The sequence below is a fragment of the Phoenix dactylifera genome, chromosome 14, assembly GCF_051530095.1.
Source record: "Phoenix dactylifera cultivar Ajwa chromosome 14, Ajwa_hap1_PhDact_Kaust_v1.1, whole genome shotgun sequence".
Taxonomy (NCBI): Eukaryota; Viridiplantae; Streptophyta; class Magnoliopsida; order Arecales; family Arecaceae; genus Phoenix; species Phoenix dactylifera.
Genome location: NC_143203.1, coordinates 18578220 through 18606091, shown reverse-complemented (window position 1 = coordinate 18606091; position 27872 = coordinate 18578220). Strand labels below are relative to the sequence as shown.

The 27872-nt window shown below is 36.1% G+C and overlaps 2 protein-coding genes across 9 annotated transcripts; one reads left to right on the top strand and one right to left on the bottom strand.

The window, feature by feature from the left end:
* Positions 1–1820: 1820 nt before the first annotated feature.
* On the top strand, positions 1821–17650 carry LOC103696336 (uncharacterized). Of its 8 annotated transcripts, XM_088710228.2 has the most exons (5): positions 1830–2304; positions 2960–3029; positions 3118–3179; positions 12788–12920; positions 13678–17650. In XM_088710228.2, the coding sequence occupies exon 5, from the start codon at positions 13960–13962 to the stop codon at positions 17194–17196; it is 3237 nt and encodes a 1078-aa protein (XP_088566354.1). In that variant the 5' UTR covers positions 1830–2304; positions 2960–3029; positions 3118–3179; positions 12788–12920; positions 13678–13959; the 3' UTR covers positions 17197–17650. The 8 variants fall into 8 exon arrangements, 7 of the variants coding, with proteins under 7 accessions (XP_088566354.1, XP_026656651.1, XP_008776154.1 ...); XR_015972874.2 differs by lacking the exons at positions 12788–12920; positions 13678–17650 and adding an exon at positions 3358–9191 and having other exon boundaries at positions 1821–2304; XM_026800850.4 differs by lacking the exon at positions 12788–12920 and having other exon boundaries at positions 13726–17650.
* Positions 17651–21248: 3598 nt separating this feature from the next.
* LOC103719702 (uncharacterized) lies at positions 21249–26183 on the bottom strand. The gene is given in 3 exon segments (XM_088710230.2): positions 21249–21526; positions 21528–21621; positions 25718–26183. Coding segments are annotated over 3 exon segments (297 nt in total). The 5' UTR covers positions 25809–26183; the 3' UTR covers positions 21249–21414.
* Positions 26184–27872: the final 1689 nt, after the last annotated feature.

Sequence of the window (27872 nt, the reverse complement as noted above, 5' to 3'; positions counted from 1 at the left end):
GACACTCCATAAATATGGCCTTCACATCTTAATGAAATTTTGGGTTGAAAGTTTGGAATTAGCTAGTCCAAAAGAGATTACTGATGATAATGGTTTTGTTTAGTGATAAGGCATATAAAGGTTGGCTATCAAAAACAAGATGTTGCCAAATTTTTCAAACCTTAACATATATAGCAGTAGGCTCTTTGCATCTCTTTTCAAAGAGCTTTTTTATTTTTTTCATTGTTTTTCAAATTCTATTAACCATCTAAAATTAAAAATTCCAAAAGAGGTAGAAAGATACATGAGATTCTAGAAGTAAGAAATATGAGAGAAGGCAAGGAGGGATGGAAGAAGATCTTATGGATCCAATTGGTATATTACTAAAGAGGGTATTTCAATTCATCGAAGAAAGCCAAACTAGCTACTAATATAAAAGAAATAATGGGACATTTGATGCTATCTGACTAATAGCTGATTGTTTGAAGACTTTATTTTACTAATATATATATATTGCCTAGAATACTTTATCTTTTCACCGCAATATGAATGTGGTTTTAACGGTGGTGTTGCTTCTTACCTATACTTGTCCTCTTTTTTTTTAAATAAACTATTCTTGTCCTTCTTCAAAACTTAATAATACATCAATAATACTCATTCTAATAAAAATGATTATATTGGATAGCTTTGCATCCATTTTTTCGTGTAACTAATTATATGATTTTACTTTTTATGAAGATTCACCAAATTGGATCATTTCTAGATAATGTCATTGTGTGAGAATATTTGCACCTATATAATTGTAGATACTTATTTTCAACTCTTATTCAATTTTTGGTCTTATTTAACATTTTCCTCCACTCTTATAGGATTTCACTGATATCCTTTAATTAATTTAATAAGATTTACACTTCCACCTTTTTATTTTTTTCAAGGTTCATATGAAAGATACGTTAGTAAATGTATAGATTTCTGGCGACATCTTTTAACAATATCTCTATTATATTACTATTTCAATGATTTTTGTTGGTTTGGTATAAGCATATATTTCTACTATCATCTAATTTAATTGTGATCGATAAGTTTCTCTATTAGCTTATTATAAATAGCGACATGCCATAGCTATAGTTTACACTATAGATGACTATTTATCATTATCTTAAATTGAGTTTTACATGGGTAATACACTTGATATAGGAAAACTCTAACTTTTAGAGTTGAGGCGGTTGAGAAAAATATGGCACTCTGCACTTCTCTTGGTGAACGTAAATTGAGATAAAAAATATAGTATTTTTTTTGCATATTAGTCCAGAGAAAAAAAATAAAAAATAAAATCGCTTTCTATACATAGCTTAACTTATTGGAGGTCGATTATATGAGACTATCTCCAAACCTTTCTCATGGAAGATTGAAAATTGGCGATCAGAGCTCTCTACTTCAATCTTAAACCAAACGGAATTTGAGTACGAACAAAATTTATTTCTTACTATAATAATAATATTATTGTAATAATATATATATTTTTTATCATTGTAACATAGGTAAATCTCTCCAGCTTTCTTTATATAAAAAAAAAATCTCTCCAGCCTTCTAGACTCTTCCATTTTGGCCAGGTAAATATGTTGGATATATTTTATTTTTTTCTCTCCTCCTCTCTCCCTAGCTGTACAAGGTGTTTTCAAAAATTACAAATATATTTTCCAAAAAATATAAATATAAAATACTTGTACACTTCTTCTAGTATTTGGATCCAAACGCACCCGTCCATGAAACATCACATGCAGCTGCACGTGCCAAATATTTGTCAAATACTCCCCATTCATTTCTCATATAACCTCGCCCCCCCAACCCCCTCCTCTTCTCTCTCTCAGTCACCCCCTCGGTATTGTTCTCTATTATTTTTTTTTGTTAAGGTTCCGCGGCCGCGGGTAAGCGGAGTCCCCGAATTTCCCCCATTCCGCTCCCCTCCATTTTTTTTTTTCCCGTCTCCCCACCCTTCTTTCTCTCTCTCTCGATTCTCGAACTTTCTCCAGTTTTGGGTTTTCTCGAAGCCCTGCTCCTCCTCATCTCCTCGGCCACCCGCTTAGGGTTCCGGGAGGGGGCGCCGCCACTGTGAGGCGGAGCTCCGCCTCTGGCCTCTCGAAGTTTCCGACCTGCTCCCTGGTTGCTGTCTCGTCACTCTGCTTTTCTCTCTTGTCGGGTTTGCTCGGATGCTACGGGAGGGTACGCGGTTCCGTTGCTCTGTTCTCGCCCTCGATTCGTTACCTTAAGCATTTCTCGTTGCTGAGCTGGTTGTTTCGTTCTGGGCTCGCCATTTCTGTTCTGGTAAGAGTTTAGGGTTTTAAGCTTTGTCTGGTTGGTCGGTGGAATGTAGGGTTTTGGTTGCAATGTTCTCGTTTTGTGGCAAGTGATGAATCATTTTTGAGATTAGATGGTATGCGCGATTTTGAGGTGGAATTTGCTTACCAAGTTGTTTTTCGGGTCATGTCATTTTTCTCTGCATATTTTGTTGAATTTTAAATTCTAAACTTTTTAATGGAGAGGTGGTCTTCTTCTGAATCATTTTTTTTTCCTTTAATAAATGTTAAGATGGTTTCGAAGGTGATGGTTTTTCTTTTTCTGGAATCTTAAAACACTATGGATGGTTCGAGTCATTCAAAAGTTTGACGGTTTACTGTGACTAGCTACTGAGATCGCTTTTTGGCCTATAAACGGGTTTTTTTGGCATTTGATACATTTCTGTTCATGCATGGAATTCATTTGGGGGGAGTCAAGCATGCCGTAAGTGTAAAATGACTGCCGAGTGTTTTTGTCATTTTGTTTGCGGAATCATTGGAAGGGTTTGCATTTTGGTTAGATAAGATGTGGGGCATTGCTGCTAACCCGATTGGAAACTTTTTAATCCTTTTATGAAAAGCTTAAACCTGAAAGAATAATCGTATCTCTAAAGATTTTGAAGCTAGTGATATTTGTTTTGCAGATTTTGAGATCATGGGCTTTTATCTAGATCACCTTTGTATTGCAATATCTACTTTTATGAATTGACTAAGGTGAGAAAACATTATTTTTATGAAGTTGATGACTCCAAAAAATATCGCATGTCTAAGAATTTGAAACTAAAGATTTTTCATTTTGCAGGTTTTGAGATTGTGTTCTTCTTTCTGGATCTTTGTAGAGCTGCAATATATGATCTCGCTAAGGTGAGTAAGGTGTTATTCATGAAATTTATGGATTTTTGTCGATATATGTTATGGACCCCTCCGTACATGCTGACCTGAGTTTTTATACACTTTATTTTTTGCTCAAATTTTCCATTTATATAATTGTGGAAGTTGTGGATAGTACATATTTATTTTCATAAGGACTTTGTTTTCTTAGGACAAAAATTTGTGCTATGAACTTTGCATCACAAGATCTGCGCAAGTTCTGCTAGTAAATTTCAAAGAATCGAGAGCGGGAATTTATCTGGTTATATTTTCATTTATTAAAAGGTTTGATGCTTGCACATTTTCTGGGAGGTTCTATTCTGATGCTGAATTCATCTGCGGAGCCTTCTTCGCTTGGAGTTGTGCTTCATAAATGATCCTGTTTTGATGGACATTTTATTGTCATTACTTTAGTCTTCTGCTGTGTAGGTTACAGTTGTGACCCACCTTTCTGCGATTGGCTTTCGGATTTTCTTTTTGACATGATTTTCATTTTTATCCCTGTTCTTCCTCTTTACATAGTGGTTCTGGTTCATATTGTAGGTTGAGTAGTTTTTTTTTTCACATGTAACTTACCATAAGATTCATGACAGTAATTAAAAATACAATTACTTTTATGATCAGTAAAATTTCCAACTAAAAAAAAGCATGAAATTTCCCCATTTATCCTTCTTGGAGTAAGGACATCCTTTCAATCCTTCAGTAAGGTAAAATAACCAAAATCAACAAGCCTTGTTCCAGCAATTTTAGGTTGGCTTTACAAATTCATCCAACTTATAAAGAGCATGATAATTCCGCTATTTATCCTTTTATAGTGTGCTGCATGTGCAAGGCACATGAGAGGATAAGTGAATGTCAATGATTTTTCGAATGGAGAAATGTTCATGGAAGTCGGAAACTGGAATGGCTGTATTCACTTGCTAGATAGCTAGGATGGAAGTGGGCCCATGGACTGTCACTTCTTCAATTTCCTAGTCATGGAAATGGAAGATGTATCAGGGGACTTTTATTTATTTCCTCTTTCACTCGATTATATTAACATCATTATTAATTATGTTCACTTAGTTTTTTAAAAAAATCTGGCTACAGAAGGGCAGTTCTTCAGAAACAAATGAGGTATGGCCACCGAAAGCTTCTGCCACTAAAATAGTAGAGATAGAGATGGAAGGTCCAGTCATAGAAAGATTCTGCTATTAAAATAGTAGAGAAATGGGCATGATGAGAACCTTTCAGTCCTCAACTTGGGATGACCTTAACCATAATAAGAAACCCTTGTTTCAACTTCTTGGGATTGGCCTTACAACTCCTTTGCCTTTCATTCCTATTGAGGGATATAATCTTTGACATTTGTCCATTTCAAACTCATCATTAGGCCTTCCTCTTTCCATCTTTGTTGGTGTTTTAGTATTTTACTTTTGATTAATGCAACTCGTCTGCCCTATAATCTACTTGCCTTTGACCCCATTCTATCTTGTTTTGTTAAAAATCCACTCTATATTTTCTTATCTACTATGCTCAACTTATGTGCTCGGGCACTTTCTATTGTTTAATATTTGACTTTGTGGCTTTATTAACTCTTAGTAGCATGTATACGATTTGAAAAATGATTCAGAATTTCAAAATGAAATTATCAGAAACAGTGTCATTTTGGACTTTTCATCAAAAAAAAATTTGTAAGGCATTTTCATTTTGTCATTTTATTAAATGTCAATAAGCATTCTGTCAAGATTAAACTTTGATTTTGCAAGGTTGCAATGAATTGTAAACATTGGACTTTAAATTCCAAAGAGATTTTTGGGAAAAGTAAGTCTTTTGATATAATTTTGGCTATCCACTAATGCTTCTGTAGGAATTTAACTCTTACAGATAACCATTTCTTATTTCATCAACAAATGATTTGCAAATAATTATAAATTCCCATGCCTCTTGAATTCCACTGGTTTTTCATGTTTGTAGATGCGATGAGATATGAGCATAGCGCTATTTTTAGTGGCCTAACACGTTGAAACTCTTCCCACCCGTTGCAACATCTATTACCGCAACTTTGTACTTCATTTCCACTTATATCAAATTCAATAATACCCTTTAAGACTTGTAAAGTGCTTCCTTCATGGTACCAATTGCATCCAAGCTGTCATCGCATAAAATTTGTTGAAAGATCAAAAATAGTTAAATATGTGGCAGAAAAGCTAGTCAATTTAGCACCCCCATTGTGATTCACATGTTATTAGGGGACCATCGATAAGTGAATGAATATGCGTTTTTTGCTTTAACCAAGGTTCGATCTATGTATGAGGTGTGTCGACTAGCGGTAGGCATGGTAGTGTTGCCATTATTGAGGATCATGTTACCAAGGGTATTGATTGATACACAAGATAAATTAAATATTAAAAATTAATAAAAGAAATGATGGGATGTAGATAATGAGATAATTTCATGTGTATATAAATTTATATATATATGTAAGATGTTTATGGGGACATCTTATACTAGTTTCACAAATTAATGTGTGTGGTCATGTGTGTGCAATAGAAGTGAAGAGATTGAAGTTTCCTTAAATTGAGATAAATGAAATAAATGGAAAGTTTAAACTTATAATTGTTAGGTATTCGTAAATATTGGAAGAAAATTATAGATATAATAAAAAACCAAGCTGGATGATTAATTAAAATGCTTTCGTACTCCCTCAAAATGTGCAAATAATATTAAAAATCTAGTGAGATAATTATTTCTCTTACAAAATATTATTTCAACTTAGTTGAGTAAAGAGCAAGTTATCTAGAACTATATGCCTTGTTGTGAAAAATAAGAAAAATCAATACTACTATTATTCTAGAATAAAAAGATGTTGAATTTATTTTAAAAAATAAAATAAGATACTACAAAATGATAACTAAGCAATAAAGAATAAAAGTTTATTGATTTTTTATGTAGGTCTTAAAGTTAAGAGATCCATGGGTTTACATAGATCCAAAAAGAACAAAAAATGGAGAAAAGATGTTAAATTTTCAAAAAGAAAGGTAGAGAAATATCGATAATGTTTATAATTTTAAGGAAAGAGAGGAATGGATGGAAAACAAAGGAAAAGAAATAACAAGGAACTTGAAGAAAAAAACTTAATGACATGGAGTTGAATACTTGTAAGATAAAATATGTAGGCTTTTCTTAGTTTATAATTATTATTATTCTATAAAAAAGATGTTTATACTTTTGATGACTTTCATACTCTTTTTTAGTATCACCTAGAACTAGAAGTGGCAATAATTAAACCACGAACTTGCTTAACTTGATTCGGCCAATTATAGGTTAGGTTGGATTGCCTATTTAATAAAATGTCCGGGTCTAAATTTTTGACCTATTTAATAAGCTGGTCGGGTTCGGGTTGATTAATTTTTTGACCAAACTTATAGCCAACCTATATATGGTCCAACCCGGCCTAATTGCCACCCCTAATATTGCTAAAATTTATCTCTATTATTATAATTTCCATTCAAAGTTTGCGAGTTGCAATTTAGCATGCCACTATTTCTCAAATGTCACTAAATTTTCTCATACATGTCATAACTAAGAAATGCTAGAGAAAATGAAGAAATAAAACATGAGAAAAAGATGGTAGGCAATGAGAAACTAAATGGATCTTTCTTCTTCCATTTAATAATATCATTAGATACAAAATAATGAAGAAATAAGTCATATGGAAATCTTGGAGTCAAATGCTTAAGCAAAATTCCCCTAACCAACCCTTCATGATAATAGGTCAGTACTTCCATCTCTAGGAACGCCAACCATAATTGGACGGGGGGAGGATTAATACCAATCAACAACTACTCTCTTAGAAGGCATCGGTTAACCCTTCCTCCTCTTACTAATACTACACTTATAAATTATAGCGAATGTCAGGTATATAAGCAGTGATTTCAAATCCAAAGGTTAATCGTATGATTTCAAAGCCAAAGGTTAATCGTACTCTGGTAACTTTACATAAAGAAGTTTTTGACCTAAATTGACATAGACCTCTCTTTCCTTTACACTAATTTTTGAAAGCTATCAAACCCCACTTGTCCCATTTTTTTAATCCCTCTCACGTTGGTTCTGCATCAAATGATAAGCCCATGCGACAATTTGATATTTTCTTTGTTGCAATAGATAAGATTGGAGTTCCAATTTAAGTGCTCTAGTCATGATTTTCTGTGTATGCTGAAGTCAATGACTCAAAAAGACTTGATTAGATATTTACATTTGTTTCCTTTTATTTAATGCATGTATAGACTCTGGAATAAATATTTTTTAGTAAATGGTTGCTAGTATGGGTGGGTAGAGACAATTGTGAACTTCAAGTACTCTACTAAAGTAGAAATCCTATTATCACACTTCAAAATTCCTTTTTTGAAAAATAGTAAACCACTATGGTCAAGCAACATCACAAATATCATGATCTGATTTGTACTATATGCAGCAAGAGATGTTCTACCTTAATCTTTACTTCAACATGTCTACATTTGAATGGCCATTTTATTTTTGTTCACCTCTTAGTGCACATGAAACTTCTAATTGTTTGTCTAAAACAATCAATGCCTGACAATGTAATTACATGATTACCCCTTTGTTGCAAAAAGAGAGGTGATACAATATGTGAATAGTTGCATTTGGAAATAGACAAACTAAGATTTCTCTACTGCAAAATATCAAGCTTGATTAGGTTTTTGGGGAATGAATCCCACCAAATTAGCATCTTGCTAGATTCAAGTCGAATATAAGTCCATAATCATGTCCAACAAATCCTAATTTGCATAGCTGTAACTGAAAAATACATGATATACAATATCTACATATGGGCTGTGTGTGTGTGTGTGCACGTAACCAGACTATATCAACAATATAAGGCTCTTGATTCTAGTCGAATTCAAAATTATGTGCCAATACTTTATATGTAGGTTCAAACTTAACTATGGTTATTAGAGCTGGGTCTAAATCTGTTTAAGATGAACTAGTATTAGACTTGATACAACTCCATTTAAGATAAAGCCTAAGTCTGGCCACTATTTGGAAAGTATTTTCTAGATTGATAACTCACTCTGTTCGAAGGTGTTGAAGTTTACTTAGTCTAAGTGAGATTTGGTGAGAAATTTTGGTATCAAAAGCTTTCTTATTTTGAAGAAGTTCTATTTATAATTCTTATTGTGTCATTTTTTTGTTAAGATTGTAAGTAAACAAGATTTGATCTTAGTTATATTTAGAGTTCTCTTATGGTTCTTCTACAAACTTGTAAAGAGGATGAGAAATTGGCATTAGATAAGATGTACTAATGCAAGGTGAATCCTGTGAGTATCGGCGCTTGAAGTGAACTCTTTATTATCTAAAGTTGTTATTTAAACACCTAGGACAATTTTTGGTGAAACCACGTAGGTTTTATAGTTAAATGGTGGAAAATGAGCCGCCAAATCAAATAGACGTCGTCTTGAGCTGTATTAGTGTCGGATTGTCTGGATCTTGATTTGGGCTTGGTTCAAGCTGGTTTGAATGCAGTATGACCTAAACTACTTGATTAGGGTTGGTTTGGATGTGGTTATGCTAGATACCACCTGCACCAATGCTCCTTTTTACTGGTCCTAAGCCAGCATGGTACATGTGGGCTGGTACATTCTGTACCAACCAATAGTTCAAAGCTTTTTTGAGGTGTTAAGTATTAAAACTGGATGAGTAAAGTTTACTTTTTTGAAGGGAACATGCATAGTTCAAAAAAGCTAACATGAGATATTTTCAAAGGCCACACAAAGTTAGGTGATGTTTGATCTTCTTTTGGTCTAAACATTGATCAACGAGTTTTTTAAATAATTCATAGATTCATAATTAAATTATATTCAGGTTGCATCTGGATGCTTTTAATCTCAAGTATCATGATTTTTCTCTCGCTGATGATTCAGAATTCAAAATTTTGAAAGTTGAGATATTTTAAAAGGTGTTTCATTGTTAAAGGATAAATTTAAAAATGGAAAAAATATAAAATGATTGAAAAAATATGCGATGATAGGGAATCATGAACTCGGAAATTTCTCCCTTTAAATTTCCACCCTTTCAAGAATTTTATGAATTTTCATTTCAAGGCAAAAACTATTAGTTGCATAGAAGAATAACATGCAATTTCAAGACCATGTAAATGCCCATAATATAATGATTTTTCTAGTAACTTAACTAATCTAAACTGTCATCCATAACTGTAATTCTGAGTCCAGTCATTAGCTAAACCCTCAATTGATCTATTTTGGGTTAATTTGAATGTGCTCGATTCAATTCTAGAATGGAGGTGGAAGATTTTTTGTGCTGTGAAGGGAAGGTTCTTTTGTCCTTGACCCAAGAAAATACAATTTGGCATAAATTTTTCAAGAATAAGTACTTTTGATGTTATTTTGTAATAAATAATGATTTTATTTAGTGTGCAGCCTATTCGTTAAACATGTGCTAATAGAGTCCAAGAAACATTGCTACAAATATTATTGATAGGGTCAAATTATAGTACCATGGATCGATATGACATGGCATGAGGCGATGCTATTTATGTGCTTGAACTTCAATATTAACTACAAACATCATCAACCATTAAAAACTGATCCAGTAATGAGTTAAGATCATTTTTGATTATGTTCTTCCAGGACACCAACTCTTGAAAAGTGTGAACAAAGTTAGGTCCACTTCGAAGTTACCTTATATGCCTGATGAACTAATACTAGCATAGTATTCCATACATCCATTGAGGGTCTTGCTTAAGTTTGGGTTGTCCCCCACTCACTATCTTAAAACTTGGGTTATTAGGTTAATGCATACTTTGCTTGGGCCTGTAAAGACATTTCCTTCAATGACAACGAGAGAGAAGGGCGAAGAGTAGTAGAAGAAAGGGGAAAAGTGTTTAATTGTACTTGATTTAACTTTAAATTATCTACGGTTAATGCTTGATTAAGGGCTGACCTTGTATCTATGAGAGCCAATCCTACTTGCCTGCAAATTTAAATTCTATTTTTTGATCATTTATATTTTTTCAATTCTTTGCTTACATTTATTTTATTTTTTTCATTAGTATATATGCATAGTGCATGATGCTTGTGTATATATGCCGGCGTCCGCCAACCTCCGTCGGGCTCCCTCTCCCTCCCTTTCTTCCCCTTCTCTCTCTCCCTCTCTCCCACGGTTTGTGTGCCCTCTCCTCCGTCGGTACAGGCCCAGCACGGCCTGTACTGACTCGTGCCGCCGGAGAACCGGTGCGGTGCTCTATATCAGTTCTGCCGTCCTTGCTACCTAGGGAGTTTGGCTTATAGGGTTGAAGGTTGGCTTTTGATTTTTAGGGCTAGAAAAGCATTCGAGCTAGATAAATCTCCAACCCTGTCCTTTTTTCCTTATTCCTCCAAAAATTTGAGTGGAATTTTGTGTTTAATTGAAAATCAAAATGAGGGTTAATTTTATTTCATCAATCATGAGCGTAGATCTAGATGAAAATAAATGATTTGTGGTTTTGGTTGGACCATAAAACCTACACCTAAAAATTATATGAATCCAAAATTAACCCCAAAAAGCCAACCAAGACCATATTGGCCATATATCTGTCCACCCATTGCCATACCCATCCCTGATTAATACTCCCCACCTCGATACTTCGAATCTGTTTAGAAGTAAATCTGGTATACAGATGGCAACTTCTAATTTACGAAATATGAGAAATTGTTGCTTGTTCCTCAAACCTTCGAGCTATATGATTTTAAGGGCCTATTTGGCATCAATTTTATTTCTTTTTTTTATTCTAAAAACAAAAACATGGAACCTGAAACAAAAAACATATTTGGTGCTATTGTTTCTATTTTTTTTAAAAAAAGTTATTTTCATTATTTCTGGAAAAAAATGAAAGTAAGAGATCCTTATGCTCGGTATTTTTAAAAATAAGAAATTCATGTTTTTACTACCACAACCGACATAGCCACCATCATTGATGTCATCACCTCACCCACTGCTGCTGCCACCATTGCAATTGCCACATGCTGCTATTGCTATCATTGCTTCCGTCACACCTTTGCTGCCACCGTCGCCACCACCATGACTGCCATCACCTTGTCTCCACCATGCTGCCATCTTTTTTGCTGCCTCTGCCACTGCTATCATTGTTTTTTTTTTTTAAAACAACTGCCATTGCCACACCACCGCAGCCCCTCACCACCAACACCACCATTGCTGTTGCTGCCTCCAATGCCAATACTGTCACCGCTGCCACCACTACCATATTTATGTTTTTAAAAAGTATTAACTATAGCAGGCATGTTTATGTTTTTAAAAATTAGAAACGTAGAAGTAGAATTTTTATTTTTCTATTTCTAAAAATAGGAAATTAAAGTCATGTCAAATGGCACCTAAGAATCTGCCCTTTGTTTATTGTTTTATCTAAAATATCAGATCTATGCTTCTTAAGAAAGTTCCACCATTGATAACTAAATTTTCTCTCTCTATATATATAGTAATACTAGTTATAAAATTATTGCAAGATTTTTGAATTCTAGTCTAGCTTAATCTGTATCTTTCTACCATGTCAAGTTTCTTTGCTCATCTCTGCAACATAGTTTGATGGTCGTATAATGCTGAAATGTTAGGAGAGCATTGATAGCTATAGGAAGTAGATAGCTATCGGAAGTTGTTATGTTAATGGCAAAGGGAAGTCATGGGTGATGCATTATTTCATTGATACATAAAAAATGATATTAAATCGTCACAAAAGACAAGTATGATGCATCATGGCTAAGTAGCTCACTTTTTTATCTAGTTTTCTAGAATAAGCCCCATTCTATCTCTTACGCATTGTCTATAGGTAAGCATTCCAAGCCAGAATACATTTGGCAGGTTTGCATGTGCTCTCTCCCCATTGGAAATATGTAGATCATTGTTTGGTTTTTTATTTGGGGCTTGAATTACATTTGACAATACCTCTCCTTTACCTGATGAGAGACTGTTGCTACATACATGATTTGTTAATTATGCTAAAGACTTATAAGAATGGAATAAATGGAAAAGAACTTGGTTGAGATATGAAAAAAAGAAACTAATCATTTACTTAAGTATTCTAGGGCCTACTCTTACAATTCTGGAGGGCTATATTTCCACCAACAATTAGACCTAAAACCTACTTTGACGTAAATAATGTTCTGGAACTCCAATTTTTTAATTATTACAAAGTAAACTGAAACTAAACCAACTTGACTTCAATTTTTCTTCTTATTTTCATTACTAACTTCGAATACCTTTTGGATTAAAATCCTTATTGTAAGGGATACCATTAACACACATCCTGGTGTAAATTATCACCCACTAAGACTTGTAACAGGACACTATCTTTTCCTTGATAATTTTGTTGTCATTATCAGTTGATATCAATAGGATGGTCCAGACATGCCACGCTTTATTTTCTATTTTCCACAAGTCATTGAATTTTTGAGCTTTTGCTGCACTATCTTGTCTTCTGACTAGCAGTCCTCTAGTCTATGAATTGTGTCACTTGTTATAAGATTACAAAATGGTGGTCTCTATCAAGTTACGAAGACAATATCTTTAATTTCCTCTCTTTCATTTAGGTGAATGCTCCTCTTGGAGTCCTTTATGAGATCTGGAACATGCAGTCCATTTTCTGAAATCTGAAGTTTTATATTTTTGGCCTTCCATGCTTGATTTGAAGTTTGAGTTACGTAGGATTATACTTATAATAAGGTGAATCCTTTGTCAATATTTAAATTTATCTTATTATAATGTATTGCTGATAAAAGGTTCAGATTTATGTGTATGACGAGTTTTTTTTTTTCCCTTTAAAGTTAGAATATATGGAGTCTGTGTGATTGAAAGTGCTTTTAAAGATCAAGATATAGGGGTGATTGAAATTTAAATGTAACTGTAAAATATGATGTAGATTTATTCTATGGTGATGGTAGTTTTAGCCTCCATGTTAATCAACAGAGATTAATTCAGATCAATATAGCCTTCATGTTAATTTTTGAATTTCCTTCATACACTGTAGCTATAAATCCAAAACTGTTAGATAGATGGTCAGGTATAGTCATCTCTTTCTGGAAAGGAAGCCCCTCACTAGGCTCTCTGCTTATTGCAATAGAATGAGACTGATCTCCCATGGTTGCTAATCTTTTTCTTCGTGTATTAGATTTGCAGGCTTATCAGTTTTCCTTTTTTATGTAAATAAAATCAGTAAATTTTGCTTATCCGATAGCACTATTTTCAACAAAGAAAATCAGGATTGGATTATTTCATTCTGCAAATAAGACTTGAGGTCATTGCATCTTCCTCTTGATGAGGGTAGGCATCTGAGAAAAGTTTTGGATTCAAACAATATAGCCAGCTTTTGGTGGTTTTATCTGTCATTATTGGACTTGGATTTAGTTCAGATATGTGAAATATGGAAACTGCATATGTGAATCTGCAATCCCGTGTCAAATTTTCTTTTTTTATGCTTTAGGACTGAAGTTCAAGTAACCCTCTGTCTGCTACATGTTGGTGGCTGAAGTCCCAGGACTGCAGAATTGTTGTTGGAGACAGTTGGTCCTACTTGCAATATCAGATCCTGGTATTGTTCAACAGCTATAATTCTATATCAGAGAAGCAAGCTTGTTTTGAAGATATATATTTCTCTTTTGCACATGCTTCATGAGGATTAATAAGCATGAAGAGGAAACATAGCCTGTTTTGGTTGAAACATCTTACATGAAGGAATTTAAGGGCATTCTTATATCATTTTATCATGATGGAGTGCAACAAGGAAGAGGCTATCAGAGCCAAGGACATTGCCGAAAAAAGAATGCAAAACAAAGATTTTATTGGGGCACGGAAGATTGCTCTCAGGGCCCAACAGCTCTTTCCTGACCTTGATAACATCTCTCAGATTTTAACTGTTTGTGATGTGCATTGCTCTGCTGCAGTTAAAGTCAATGGGGAAATAGACTGGTATGGAATTCTTCAAGTAGAGCCATCAGCAGATGATTCATCTATCAAGAAGCAGTATCGCAAACTTGCTCTTTTACTTCATCCTGATAAAAACAAGTTTGCAGGTGCTGAAGCTGCGTTCAAGTTAATTGGAGAAGCACATATGACATTATCTGATCGTGCGAAGCGGTCCCTCCATGACATCAAAAGCAATGCTAACACAAAAATTGCCCCATCAAGGCAGCCTTCTCAGCAGGCCAAGAAGACTCCTTATGCTAGAAGCAATGTTCATACCATGAATTTTAATGGTTTGAATCAGCAGCAGCAACAGCCATCAGCTTTCACTGGTTCCCAGACTTTTTGGACCATTTGCCCTTTTTGTTGCATGAGATACCAGTATTACAAGACAATATTAAACAGAGCTCTCCGCTGTCAGAATTGCTCAAAACCTTTTATTGCATATGATTTAAATGCACAAGCTGTGCCTCCTGGGACAAATTCGGGCTATTCATATAATAGTTCTGGAATTCCACCACAGCAGTTTCCCAGTCAGCAAGCTCATAATACCAGCCAGCAAACTCAATTTGGTAATGCTTCTTCGAGCACCGCATTTCAGGGTAGTGTGGGTGGGACACCAGCAGTCAACTCTGAACATGGATGTGGACCTGTGAACAAGGCAAAAGAAGATGGTAAGGTTGATGTTGAAGGTGGGGCAGGCAATGAGGTGAAGTTTGAAAAAGTAAAGCTTAAAGAGGTGAATAAGAAAGAGCAGGTAGCTAAGCCTTCTGTAAAGACAAGCCAGAAGAGGGGCAGAAAAGCGGTTGTTGAATCTAGTGATTCAGATGCCACTGATATTGAAGATGTAGTTATTGATGATGGTCCTCCTGCAGAGCAGGGTGCTGGGGCAGATGCCAGCCATTATCTGCGAAGATCAACCAGGCAGAAGCAAAATGTCACTTATAATGAAGATGGAAGCGATGCTGATGACGATGATGACTTCATGAATCCTTCTAGTTGTAAAAGGCTGAGAAAGGGTGGATCATCAAGTAATGTTGATCGGAGAGAGAAAGACTTGTCAGATGGTGATGCGTATGGGGTTGATGTGGGAACTAGTGAGAACAATATTTTTGACGAACAAATGGATAGCAAACAGAATGAAGGCACAGCACATGCTGAAAAATTACCAAATGAAAATGAAGTGACTATGGATAAATTGCGGGAAAGCAAACAAGGGACCATTGAGAAAGACGAAACATCTCGAGCTGGGACTGATTCTAGTGTTGATTCGAGCTCAAAGGCTTCACCTAATCATGGGTCTTTTTCCTATCCTGATCCAGAATTTTGCGACTTTGAGAAGTTCAGGAATCCAGATCAATTTGCAGTTGATCAGATCTGGGCAGTCTATGATAATCTGGATGGGATGCCCAGATTCTACGCTCGGATTAGGCATGTTGATGAGCCAGACTTCAAGCTGCGCTTTACTTGGCTAGAGCATGACCCCAGAAATGAAGATGAAATGGCATGGTCTGATGAGGAATTGCCTGTTGCTTGCGGGAACTTCAGACTGGGGAAATCAGAAGTCACCGAAGACCGGCTGATGTTCTCTCATGTTATTTCTTGGAAAAAAGGAAGAAAAAGAAACTCGTATGACATATGTCCTAGGAAGGGCGAGGTTTGGGCTCTTTTCAAGGACTGGGATGTTGGGTGGAGCTCTGATCCAGACAGTCACAGGTTGTATGAATATGAAATTGTAGAAGTTGTTTCAGATTTTGCAGCAGGCACCGGCATAAGGGTTATTCCATTAGTGAAGTTAAGGGATTTTGTGAGCTTGTTCATCCGAGCAGAAGGCGAAATAACAGCCCCATATGTCATACCACCCAGTGAAATACTTAGATTTTCTCACAACATTCCTTCTTATAGGATGACTGGAGCTGAAAGAGAAGGCATTCCAAAAGGTTGTTTTGAACTTGATTCAGCATCCCTTCCTGATAACTTTCAAGAGGTTTTTCATTCCATCAGTCTTGACAGCATCACAGACAGAGTTAAAAAGTTGGATGATCAATGTAGTGTTTTGCATTCTAAGACTGCAGTTGATGAAGAGAAGCTTGGAACTATTACAATTGAGGAAATTGAAAATATGAAATTTCAGGACTTTTCTCCTCATGGGGCAAATGGAGTTTATGAGGAGAAACATCAGGCAAGTACAAGTCAGCATATGACAACAACTGCTTCAAAACTTGTCAATGAAATGAAGGCATCCAGAGTAGAGATTGACAAAAATAGTGTAGATTCTCGGAATGCCGATGCTAACAGTGATGCGGAGTGTCACGATCCATCTACGTCATCATCTCAAATTCCGATTACCTATGAATATCCTGAATCAGAGTTCCATAACTTTGAAGAAGGCAAGTCTATTGAAAAGTTTCAACAGGGTCAGATTTGGGCACTCTATAGTGATATTGACAAATATCCCAAGTATTATGGCTGGATAAGGAAGGTTGAATTGGGGGATTTTAGAGTGCATGTGATATGGCTTGAGGCTTGTCCTTCAAGAGAGGAGGAGAAACAGTGGTTGGGAAAGGAGCTTCCAATTGGATGTGGAACATTTAAAGTTGCTACCGGGAGCATTGCATTTGATACTACTGATACCTTTTCTCATCTTGTACAAGCCAGACCAGCTGGTAGAAAAAACCAATATGTTATCCTCCCCAGCATTGGTGAGATTTGGGCTGTATACAAGAATTGGCATGCAGGATGGACACTTTCAGATTTTGAAAATTGTGAGTATGATGTGGTGGAGATTTGTGAGCGCACTGGTTCTGGCATGAAAGTTTTGCTTTTAACTAAGTTGACTGGCTACAGAGCTGTATTCAGGCCTGAAAGAAAAGGAAACAGCATTACCATGATGGAGATACCGGAAGATGAATTTTTGAGATTCTCTCATCAAATACCTGTATTCCGGCTGACTGATGAAAGAGGCGGCAAGCTACGTGGATATTATGAGCTTGATCCTGCATCTGTGCCAGAGATTTTTCTGTTTCCAAGTGTTGACTGAAACATTAGGCTAATGGGGGTTGGGAATCTTTGACAAGTATGACTGTGGTTTGTAACCTTTCGGTGGATACCTAGATTATCAGATCAGGTTCTCACTGAAAAGGCAACAGGAATGCTTCCCAGTTTGCTTCAGAAGTTGCAGAATTCATGTACTTCTGCTGGATCCAATTTGAATGATAGCTTAAATCTGGATCCACATTTTGCTAGTTGGAAGTGAGTCTTCTCCATTGGCCACACTCATATATGTAGATCTCTAGTCATGCAACCAGGACTAGCTTGGTAAGATTCTAATATTTAATGCTTGCAGTTAGTTTCATTTTAGCCATCCCATGTGTTCAGGCTTTTGGTGTAGCTGCAATCTGCCATTTTGATATAATGAAGGCCCAAGAAGGCCGGCTACTAAGATGTCAACAAGGTGTTGTGCCCCCCACAAATTATATCTCATTTGTCTTCAATCTTGAGTTCTAATTTTGCTAATAGCTTCCATAGTTCAGATAGAATCGACCAAGGGATTCAACTAATTTTACTGTGGTGGTCATATTTATATCCGTGGTGCTTGTTTTTATCGTTTTTGGCAGGGTATGAATATTACCATGACATCAATATCTTGTTGGATTCAAAAGCCACTTGTTTTGCTGCATTTGAAACACTTGGATGGCTATTGTTTCACTCTTGGCTTGAGCTTGGTGCATCTTAGATGGCTCTCACTACTTTTGGCACTCGACATATGGGGCCTTTGGGGGATCGAACATGAGCAACCTCCTCCTTCCCAGGAGGACTTGCTTTTAATTACCTCACTGGAAGACTTAATCAGAGAAAGAACAGAGAATTGACTTTCAGAAGGAGTCTCTCTCTCTCCAAATGAGAGGGATAACCTTATCCGAGAGTACTTCACATTTTCCTCAAGAGAGACCTATCTGGTTTGTAGGTCATGCCGGATGGCCGAAATCCAGGTGTTAGCATCATTAGATCTCATAGAAGCCATGGAAGCGTCGTCAGCGTATCCATTGCCCGTATAGGAAATTTTACTTGTGTATCTTAGGGATTTTCTTGACTCGATAGCGGTGTCAAAATTTCATTCAATTATCAACAATCCATTAAAACCACTACCATAAAAATATGAAGAAATAGTATCGGAAATAAGCTCAATATCAAGGTAATGTGATGTAGCAGCTGCAGTGGCTAATTTTTTTTAAAAATTTCAAGTCATGGGTTGTGCGATGTCAGTCTAATCAAGTTTGTTTTCATCAAGATTAAAATAGAACCAAGATGCCCAAATGATGCACCCGTTTTCTCCTTCCTCCACGGTGCTGAGGTACTTCTATTTCAGAAAATGGAGGGTATGCTGTTATGGAAAATAAATAGAAAAATAAAAGAAAAAAAGATATTAAAAGGTAAGCTGGGCGTTGGCCTCATCCGGCTCGGAACTTTGTTGGTGGTCTTTTGTGGTCACCTTCTCACCTGGTCAAATAGTGCTTCCAGGAGGAGGAGTTTTTTTTTTTCTTGGCTTTGAAAAAGGGGGAAGAAATGACCGTGTGTTGGGCACCCCAGCCGGTTTTACTCATACTCTCTCCATCTGTGGGCCCGGCTCGGTTACCCCTCTAAGCTCCGGCTCGAATTCTCTATGTGAGTACGTCACATCCGGCACCACCGAGGTTACCAGCAGACCAATATACTCTTCCAGACTCCGTGTCCGAGCAGGGAACATCCGGTCTTCACAATTTAATCGATGCCGGTGCATTTTGAACTCAGAACTACTTGGTTGGAAGTAAGGCCATGATATCACTGAGCTACCATCCCAGTGGCTTCCAAGAGTTTTATGCTTGTATTTTACTCCTACAAAAGCAGTTCATTGCAAGGGCTTCTGATACCATGTCTGCACCATGTATATGAATGCTAGACTTTGGTGTACATAATCGAATCCTTGGCATAGCCAAACTTGCTCCATGCTGCCTCTGGTATATTGTTCTTCTACCGGTTCTATAAAATTGGGGTGTCACTCGGTTGTTTTTGTTTTCTTTCTTTCTTTCTAGAGAGAGAAAGGGAGGGAGAATTGCTTGCACTACACTCGTCCATGCGTAATTATTTGGTGATGCATAACTGAAGGCTAGAACACGAATCTCTGATTGCTAAGTCGAGGAAGTTTTTTTTATAATGATGGCATAAATTGATCTAACTTGAAAACTTGGCTTTGAGTTAAGGGTTTTTTAGTTATGGCTGGATATGGTTAAACTTTGTGCATGAATTTAAATAGATCGGGTATATCAAAGCTTTGACTCAAGTTGTGCTATGGCAGTAGGGTTCTATTTGGATTGGAACAATTTAAATTGAGTTATACCATGATTTTGGATAAATTTTTTTTAAGGGATTACTATTTTTTAATATTAGTTATTTAAATTATTTTGAAAACTAGCCAGTAAGAATTACGAAAATTGGATTTGCTAAGTTAGTTTAAAAATATGAGGTTTTGTCTTCAATTAGTGACTCGAAATACCTGTGAATGGATTATGGGTTGATAAGTCTGGTAGGATATGAGTCAAGACTTTGTTATGTCATTATCTTTACTTACTTGGATGTGATTTGACCTGATCCATTGCAACTCGGAATATAAGTTACATAAAAAAATGTTATTAGAGTAGAGGAAACCAAAGGAGAGGAAGGGAAAAACAAAATAGCCTTGCGGACTTCATATATCACAGACGGCATTCTTGAATCATTCTTTTAGACATATTAGCTTTTGTGCCATCTAATAGCATAGTTAAATATTTAGTAAAAGCAAATTTAGTTTATAAGGTTCCACATCTAGAGAGCGTTGATTTATCATAGATGGATGGCCAGTCCCTGGCCCTTTTCTCGTAAATAAGAGCTTTTTTTAACTAAGAATCTATTTGAGCAATAACTAACATTTGGTCTGCCGTTATGATTCTCATTATGGTTGCAAGACTTCCCAAGTTAGATTCTTGAAATTCCTTACTATTTTTTTTGCATTAATATTTAAAAAAATAAAAAAAATAAAAAGAAATAGTAGAAAGAGTTGGGACACTAGGAACTTACCATCCACCCATACAATGCTTGTTAATTTCACGAAAGCCGTAGATGTCTTCCCTCCAAACTCTCACTCTTGCTGCTCTCCCCAGTTCTTCATCTCAAAACCTGCCTCCTCTTCTTCCCCCAACATCCTCCCACTCTCTTCTGTAATACCAAACCCCCATCTCTCGATCTCCAAAAGCCCCTCTATTTTTCTCTTCCTTTTTAGTTATACATATCTCTGTCTCTGTGAGGACCCATGCGGACGTGTGTTTAGTCCCACATCGGTTATTCGCTGGGTAGATCTTGGGTACTTATACAGGATAAAGGAACCCAAATAATACCTTCCGGTTAGCCATTTTGGATGAGGTCCTTGGTTGTTACAAATGGTATCAGAGCGGACCCGACCCATAACCTATGTGGACTAGGGGACACTGCAGCACGGATCTATTAGAGCTGACCACAGGCTGATCATGGTGTTTGTGATTAGATTCGAATAGACTTGAACCCTTAGCCTGACGAGGACGTCAGGGCTTGAACGGGGGGAGTATGTGAGGACCCGTGCGGGCGTATGTTTAGTCCCACATCGGTTATTCGCTGGGTAGATCTTGGGTACTTATACAGGATAAAGGAACCCAAATAATACCTTCCGGTTAGCCATTTTGGGTGAGGTCCTGGGTTGTTACAGTCTCCATCCAGAACGCTCTCTTTTTCTCTTCCTTCTATTTATGTATCTCTGTCCACCATTTCTGATCTCCTCTCAATTAGATTGCCCTCTTATCAGAAAGGTATACCAATTCCCTTTTTTTTGTGTGTTTTCTTGAAATAATTCTCTACTTTATCACTGATCCCTATTGCTTTTCCTTTTTTCCCCTCTGTTGATTTTTCTCCAAACTATCGCTCATTTCTTCTTTCTTTTGATTGGCTAGCTTTTCAGTTGAATCCGATCCAAATCGATCCCCATGGTTTTCAGCAGAGATCATAAAGATGCAAGAGCATGAAAGATTGGAACCCGATTCTACAATATGTCTTCAACATGCAAGAAGTTCTCAATATATATTTGGGTTGTGGATCAGTATATGATAGACACATCTATGTTTTGATTATTCTTTAACATTATTTTCGCATAAAGTAGTTCTTGAGAAATACAAACCAAGTCAGTGGATATGAAATCTAAATTCCAGACAAACCTCTATTTCCTTTCAACCCAAGGAAACGGCGCAACCAAAGGCATGAGATCAATTGATGGAGGCACACCATTGACATTTATTTCATTATGAGGGTCTTTTTGCTTCTTCATCAAGCTTTCTCCATGGATTAAGAGCATCTTTGATGGCTTGAGCTTCTGGAGAGCTCTCCCATGCTCGCTTTTCTGACTCCAGAACAGTTACCTTATCATCTGTAAAAAATGGGAGCACATCATAAGAAATCCATGTGCATACCGTGGAAGCATGACTGTCAGGATTCAGAATCAATGGAGAAGCACAAAGCAGGCACAAGAAAATGGACACATAAGCATGCTGATTCATCTCTAGACTATCATTCTCCAACCTATAATGGCATTCTATTTGATTCCTAGTATGAACATAGATGGAAACATCAAAATTCAAGTGCTTTCGTGTGGAAATTAAACTTAGTGTTACCTTAATTGTTATAAGTATAATAACAATCATGCTGCTTTTATCTAATGCATGATCATTATTGTACTTTTCCTTCATTAGACAGATGGAAGGAACGACTTCCAGATTTGGTAAACATGTCTTCCTACAGATTAAACTTCCAATTGGAGTTAGGACATAATGACAGTAGGTTTAAGTATCAAAGATTAAGTGATTTGAAGTGATTTGGTGGGAATTTTACACATCATTGGACCTTGTTCTATGACTAGTTGGATCTAATCTGTGATGAGATCAGGCCAGTCTGTTTACTGTGGCCCTAGAGATTAGCGTGACTAAAGCAAAATGGAGGTTTGCTGCTAATCAGGAGCAGTAGACCAGGGAGAAGGGGCTTAACAACAAAGAGAAACTGAAAAGAACGATCATTAAGACACAGAAAAAAGAAGAAACAAATGTAGAAGACTAGAGAATTACAGGGACAAAATGCAGAAAATTAAGAGTAAAGAAAGAAAAAGAAAAAACACAAGGAACTCACACTGTTACGTAGGAATCACGCTTAGGGTTTCAAGGCCTCAAACCACACTGAGATCATATCCACAAGAGAACAAGAAGACCTTATGTAAATCATCATTCTTCATTAATTAATCAATCAACTTTATCACATAATACTCTAAGACCCCCATTTATAACCCCAAAAAACAATTCTCTTAATCCCAAAACTAATCCCATAAGGTGTGGTCATTTTGCATGGTTATCATAGCATGATTGCATGAAAACTGAATATCACCAATACAGAAATTATGCCGATGATAAGATCTAAGATCTTCTGATCTCAGCATTTGATTGAACATAATCCACTATGAACATAATCCACTAAAAAAATAGCCAGAAATAAAAAAAAAACAGCAAATTGACAACCAAAACTAAATTTAAGAGAAATCCCTAGTTCCACAGCCCTCTGATGCATCATGAAACAATCTTGAATCTCCATCACTATAAACACAATATATATACATATTTGTGTTTATGAGGTTTTTTTTCCTAGCAAATTAAGACCATTGATTACAATAAATTCCCATTGCTAGTCTGTATGCATGACGTGAATGTTTATGAGATTGTTGATATTCTTTTTCTTTGCTCACAGAAAGATTTCTTCACGAAGCACAAGTAGAAAGACTTGTCTGTATGCACGACATGAATGTTTATGAGATTGTTGATATTCATTTTTCTCTGCTCACAGAAAGATTTCTTCATGAAGCACAAGTAGAAAGATTATGTTTACAAAATATAGGTGACTCGATCTCCATGTTATCTGTAAGACTAGAATCACTAATGATGGGATGTGTATCATGGGAGCACATCAATGTGGTTAATATGTGCAGCTACCGGAGGGCACAAGCAGTCTCAACCATGGTTGCATTCCAAACAAAAGACAAATATGCACCGACTAGATCCATTGAGGAAAGTGGCATTCAACAAATTATATGCCCATTACACCGATATTATGAATATCAAAGAACTTATTCAGGCTTTATTTAACTGTTTTGGTCCACTTTTGCCAGGCATTCAACTATCCAGGTTATATTTTTGATTGTTTCTTTTATTTGTATTACATTGTTTCCATGAGGAAGGGCAAGATTTGCAATGTGAATTGCAGTATGGTTTATGATTTGCTTTTCACAGATTTGAAAGTTGACGGACTTCTAGTATATGCAGCTTGCTGCCTTTTCTTTGGTCTTTGCCCCTCTTTAATTTTTTGTTAGGTTTTCTTTGAGCACATCTATGATGCAACACATTGATGTACCAAGTGTGAACTGGGGCTTGGCCCAATGGTCACACCTCTCTGCTTAGCAATCAAAGGTTCTGGGTTCGACTCTTGGGTGATGCAAATCCAAAAAATCTGGACTTGGATATTTATAAGATGGCTGGGTCTCCCTCTCTTTCTATCAAAAAAAAAAAAGAGATACACTGAGTAACTATGAATCTATATGGGATCATCGGTATGTTCTTTCATATTATGACCATGTTAATGAGAGGAATCATGCACATGTAACTTCAAAAAAGCCTAACTATTTTGTGTGTTGCTCTATAGACTTGTGATGGTAACATTGCATATGATTCATGCTTGATCAAATAGATGTTGTAATGAGATAACTGAGATAACACACTCTTGTAATCAATGTGAAAATGCATCGCTATTGTATTGACTAGAGGTGTGATGGGTGATACATTTTTGAAATGCATTCTTGTTCTTTATCATTTCCAAAATGACATTGTTTGAGACACTTAATATGGTTTCACTATTCTGTTTTTTCAGAATTTGGCTTGAAGGAAGAAAGTTTATTTTATGCTTTGTGCATGGTGTTTTCTTTTAACATTAGTGTTATGTTTATTCAATCTTAGCATAATTAGTGGTTCCTTCAATTAGTGGGAATATGGTCGTGCTTAATGCTTCCTTCAAACCTAGCATAATTACTGTGCCTTTTCAGTTGAAAATAAGTAAGTTCTATAGTAGATCGCATTCCATAGACCATAGTTCGGATCATCGATGTGAGACCTCCATTATCAAATCTAGATCTGAGTGGAGATCCACTCGAGTATGCCAAGTCTACTGTTCTACTGTCTACCTCTATAAAGCAGTAGACTTGACTACATTTGAGTGGATCTTTACTTAGATCTGATCAGGTCTAGATTGGATAAAAGAGGTCTCATCAATGATTCGAGCCTTTAGATGTCATGCTTGTACACCAATAATCATGTGATTTGGAGATCCCTAATCTATATACTAAGTGGTCAAAAAATTGGATAGTTCAAATAACACAAAATGATACATGTTTTTTGACCACCTGATACATAGGCTAGGGATCTTCAAATTATATAATTTTTGGTATGTGAGCAACTACTAAATGTAGTCATCTGAAATTGCATATTTTGCAGCCTGTTAGAGTTGTCTTAGATTGATGTTTAGCCATGATATTGAAAAGCTTTTGATAGGGTTTTTCCCAAGCTTGAAGTGGACTAGTGTCAGATACTACCCTCTACCCCTGGTTAAACTTAAAGGTATTATCTTTGAATCTTAACCCAGATGGATAATCAGTTTGAAAAAATCTCTAACAATTGTTTGATAATTTTGTGTTTAATCTTATTCAAGATATGTTATCAGTTTGTCTTTGAGATTAAAAGCATATCTTCTATAAGTCTTTTACTAATTTTGTGTTTAGTCAGTAACCAGATTAGTCTTAGGGATACTAACTTTTCTAAGCTCTCCTATAATTTGTCATTTTCTCCTCCAAAAGACCTACATTAACCTCTCAAAATTCAAGAAAGATCCTGGACTCTCGAGCCCTAGACTATGAACTAATTCCTCGCTTTCCCCTCATCTTCTACTTGCATTACAACCCAAGCAATGCCTGCTTAGCCCCCTCATAAATACTTCTCCACACACAAAGTTTTCCTAATCCCTGCCCACAACCCTACTCAATCCACAAATTTCACCAAAATTTCTATCTTCCTAGCTCATTTTCACCCAAATTTCAGATCCGATTTCAGCTTTTCCTAAACCAAACCCATGAAGAACTTCAGCATCATGTCCCAATTTTAAGTAGTGGAACACATAATGTTTAATAGCTTTAGAAGAATCGCCTAAGACAGGTTGCTCATCACAGGTATTCTCTCGGAGAGTTGGAGTAGATAAAGACCAACAGCTTCATCACAGGTATGCTCCAGAAATTTAAATGGAATGAATTCGGGCTTCTCTAAAGCTTAGACATAGCTGCAAACATACGAACCACTCTTTCTTTCTCTATCCCTGAATCAGAAGACATAAGAAAGCGAGAGGGAGAAAAGAAGAAGAGAGGGAAGGGTCTCATACAGTGATACAGAAGCCGGTGTGGATCATGAAGAGCTCCATCGCGGCTCCACACAGCGCCGATACCGCCGCGATCTTCAGGTACCAATCTGCAAATTTCATCTCAAATGGGTGCTCGCAACGCTGTTAGGCAGGCTGGTTTCGAAGTGGAAGAACGCCCTCCGTCGCTGCCTCTTCTTTCCCACAGAATTCTTCTATTTTAACGTCTCCCCACCCTCCACAACCGCTCCCCGCCGAGCAGTTCCGGCGACCCGGCGGTGAAGATTCTTACAGCGCTGCCGCTCGTGGCGGAGGCCGGCAGAGTGGAGGGCCGGGAGGGGATAAAAAGGCGCCGACGATGTTCTACGACGGGGTTCGGTTGGCGGAGGAGGCACAGAATGGCCCGGACGCCGATCTTTTTAGTCCCATGCGAATTTATTTATTTATTTATTTATTTTTTCTAAAGCGGGCGTTTCATATAACACAGATACGAATACATTCAATCAAATCGGAAAACAAAATGTCCCGAAAAACTCCGGACATCCTTTTTCCTGAGTGGCTCGCTACATATGCCGCCACCCAGTCGATCGTCTCATGCGAATTTATTGCAAAATTGGAACTTACTAAAAGTAGATTTTGTTGTCTATCTTGCACCGACCTTACAAATGTAATGTTTCGAAACTATGTTAGACTTTACCATGCATCCACATCATACCATCTTAGGGAAAGCTGCAATATTGTTATATTCTTAAATTATACATATTATGATACGCAGAGATTAAATTGCTTATCACACTATTAGAGGGAGATACTTTAGTTGATGGCTTTATGTTGATGCTAGAATCCACTCATTTTTACATGGTTGCTGGCGGATTATACGCGCACTGCTTTATATTAAGATTTTATAAATTTACAGACAAGTTAATAGTGCAGTAGATTGGACCACGAACAAAATGGCTAATTATACTAAATCTACAATATAAATTTTTTTAGTGCATGTACCGCATCAATTTTTACATATTTTATTTTTTAATTTACAAATATATATATGCTTATATTAATTAATTAATTCATCCTTTTAGAAAAATTTCAATATGGTTTCCCCACTCATCATTTCATTGTATCTTGTCCCTCCATCCGGTCCCCGATGACAGTGTTGATAGCTATTTACAAGTAATCAAAATGCCTCCACTGCTGTCATCTTTTTCTCTTTGTCTTTCTTATTTTCTTTTTTCTATTATTCTTTTTTCAGTGGGTGGGAAGAGAGGAAAGAGAAGATTGGGCTTAATAGAGTGGGGGAAGAGAAAAAAAGTTATGATTAAAAATCCCAGAGAATAATGTGAAGGAGGAACATTGGATATGTGGGATACTTAATATAAAGGGAAAGCTTGCATCAAGAAAGGACTGAGTTTGGTGGAGTGGGATGAGATTAAAAAGTTAGAATTTTAAATTTTAAAGAATTAATATTAAAGAAGCCTACTAGATTTTGAGGTAATTGAGGAGAATGACAAGATGGTCTAAGAACTATTTTTATTTTTTGTTTGGAATAAATTCTATTCCTTTGAATGTTTCAAAGCTTCCATACCATTTTTTTTTCTTATATAATCCAATTTTAATGTTGGATCAAAATAAAATTTTCCTTCAGTTTTTCAAACATATTTTTCTCTATAAATAATATTGCTTCTAAATATATTCTAGAAATATTTTCTATAAGCATGAGATTTGTTATCACCCAGTCTTCTCAATTCAACTTTGATATCGTAATTAAAAGAATCAAAGTTAGTCATATGATATCGTAATTAAAAGCACTTATTTATTTGAACAATAAATCATTATTTCATAAGTTGTCTCCACTTAGATTATTGAATTAAAAATCCATTTTTATACAGCTATTAGAAAACTAAAATTTTAAAATTAAATAGTTTTGAAAGACAAAATAGATGATAAATTTGGCTTGTGTGAAAACTTTAATTTTTGGATATGAAGTATTTGGATTTAAAATTAGATTTTGTTTTAGTCCATGAACCATTAGTTCTCAAATTATTTTAATGCAAGTGTGTTAATTTAGAAAGTAGACATCCATGAGGAAATTAAAGGCTTCATGTTTAGAAAATATAATACTTCCTATTTTCTTATTCATCTACTTCCTCATCATTATGGTATTTAGCCATATTTGTTCTTTTTATT

Coding starts and splice junctions, on each gene's coding strand:
- LOC103696336 (XM_088710229.2), top strand. CDS start 13,960: ATGATGGAGTGCAACAAGGAAGAGGCTATCAGAGCCAAGGACATTGCC.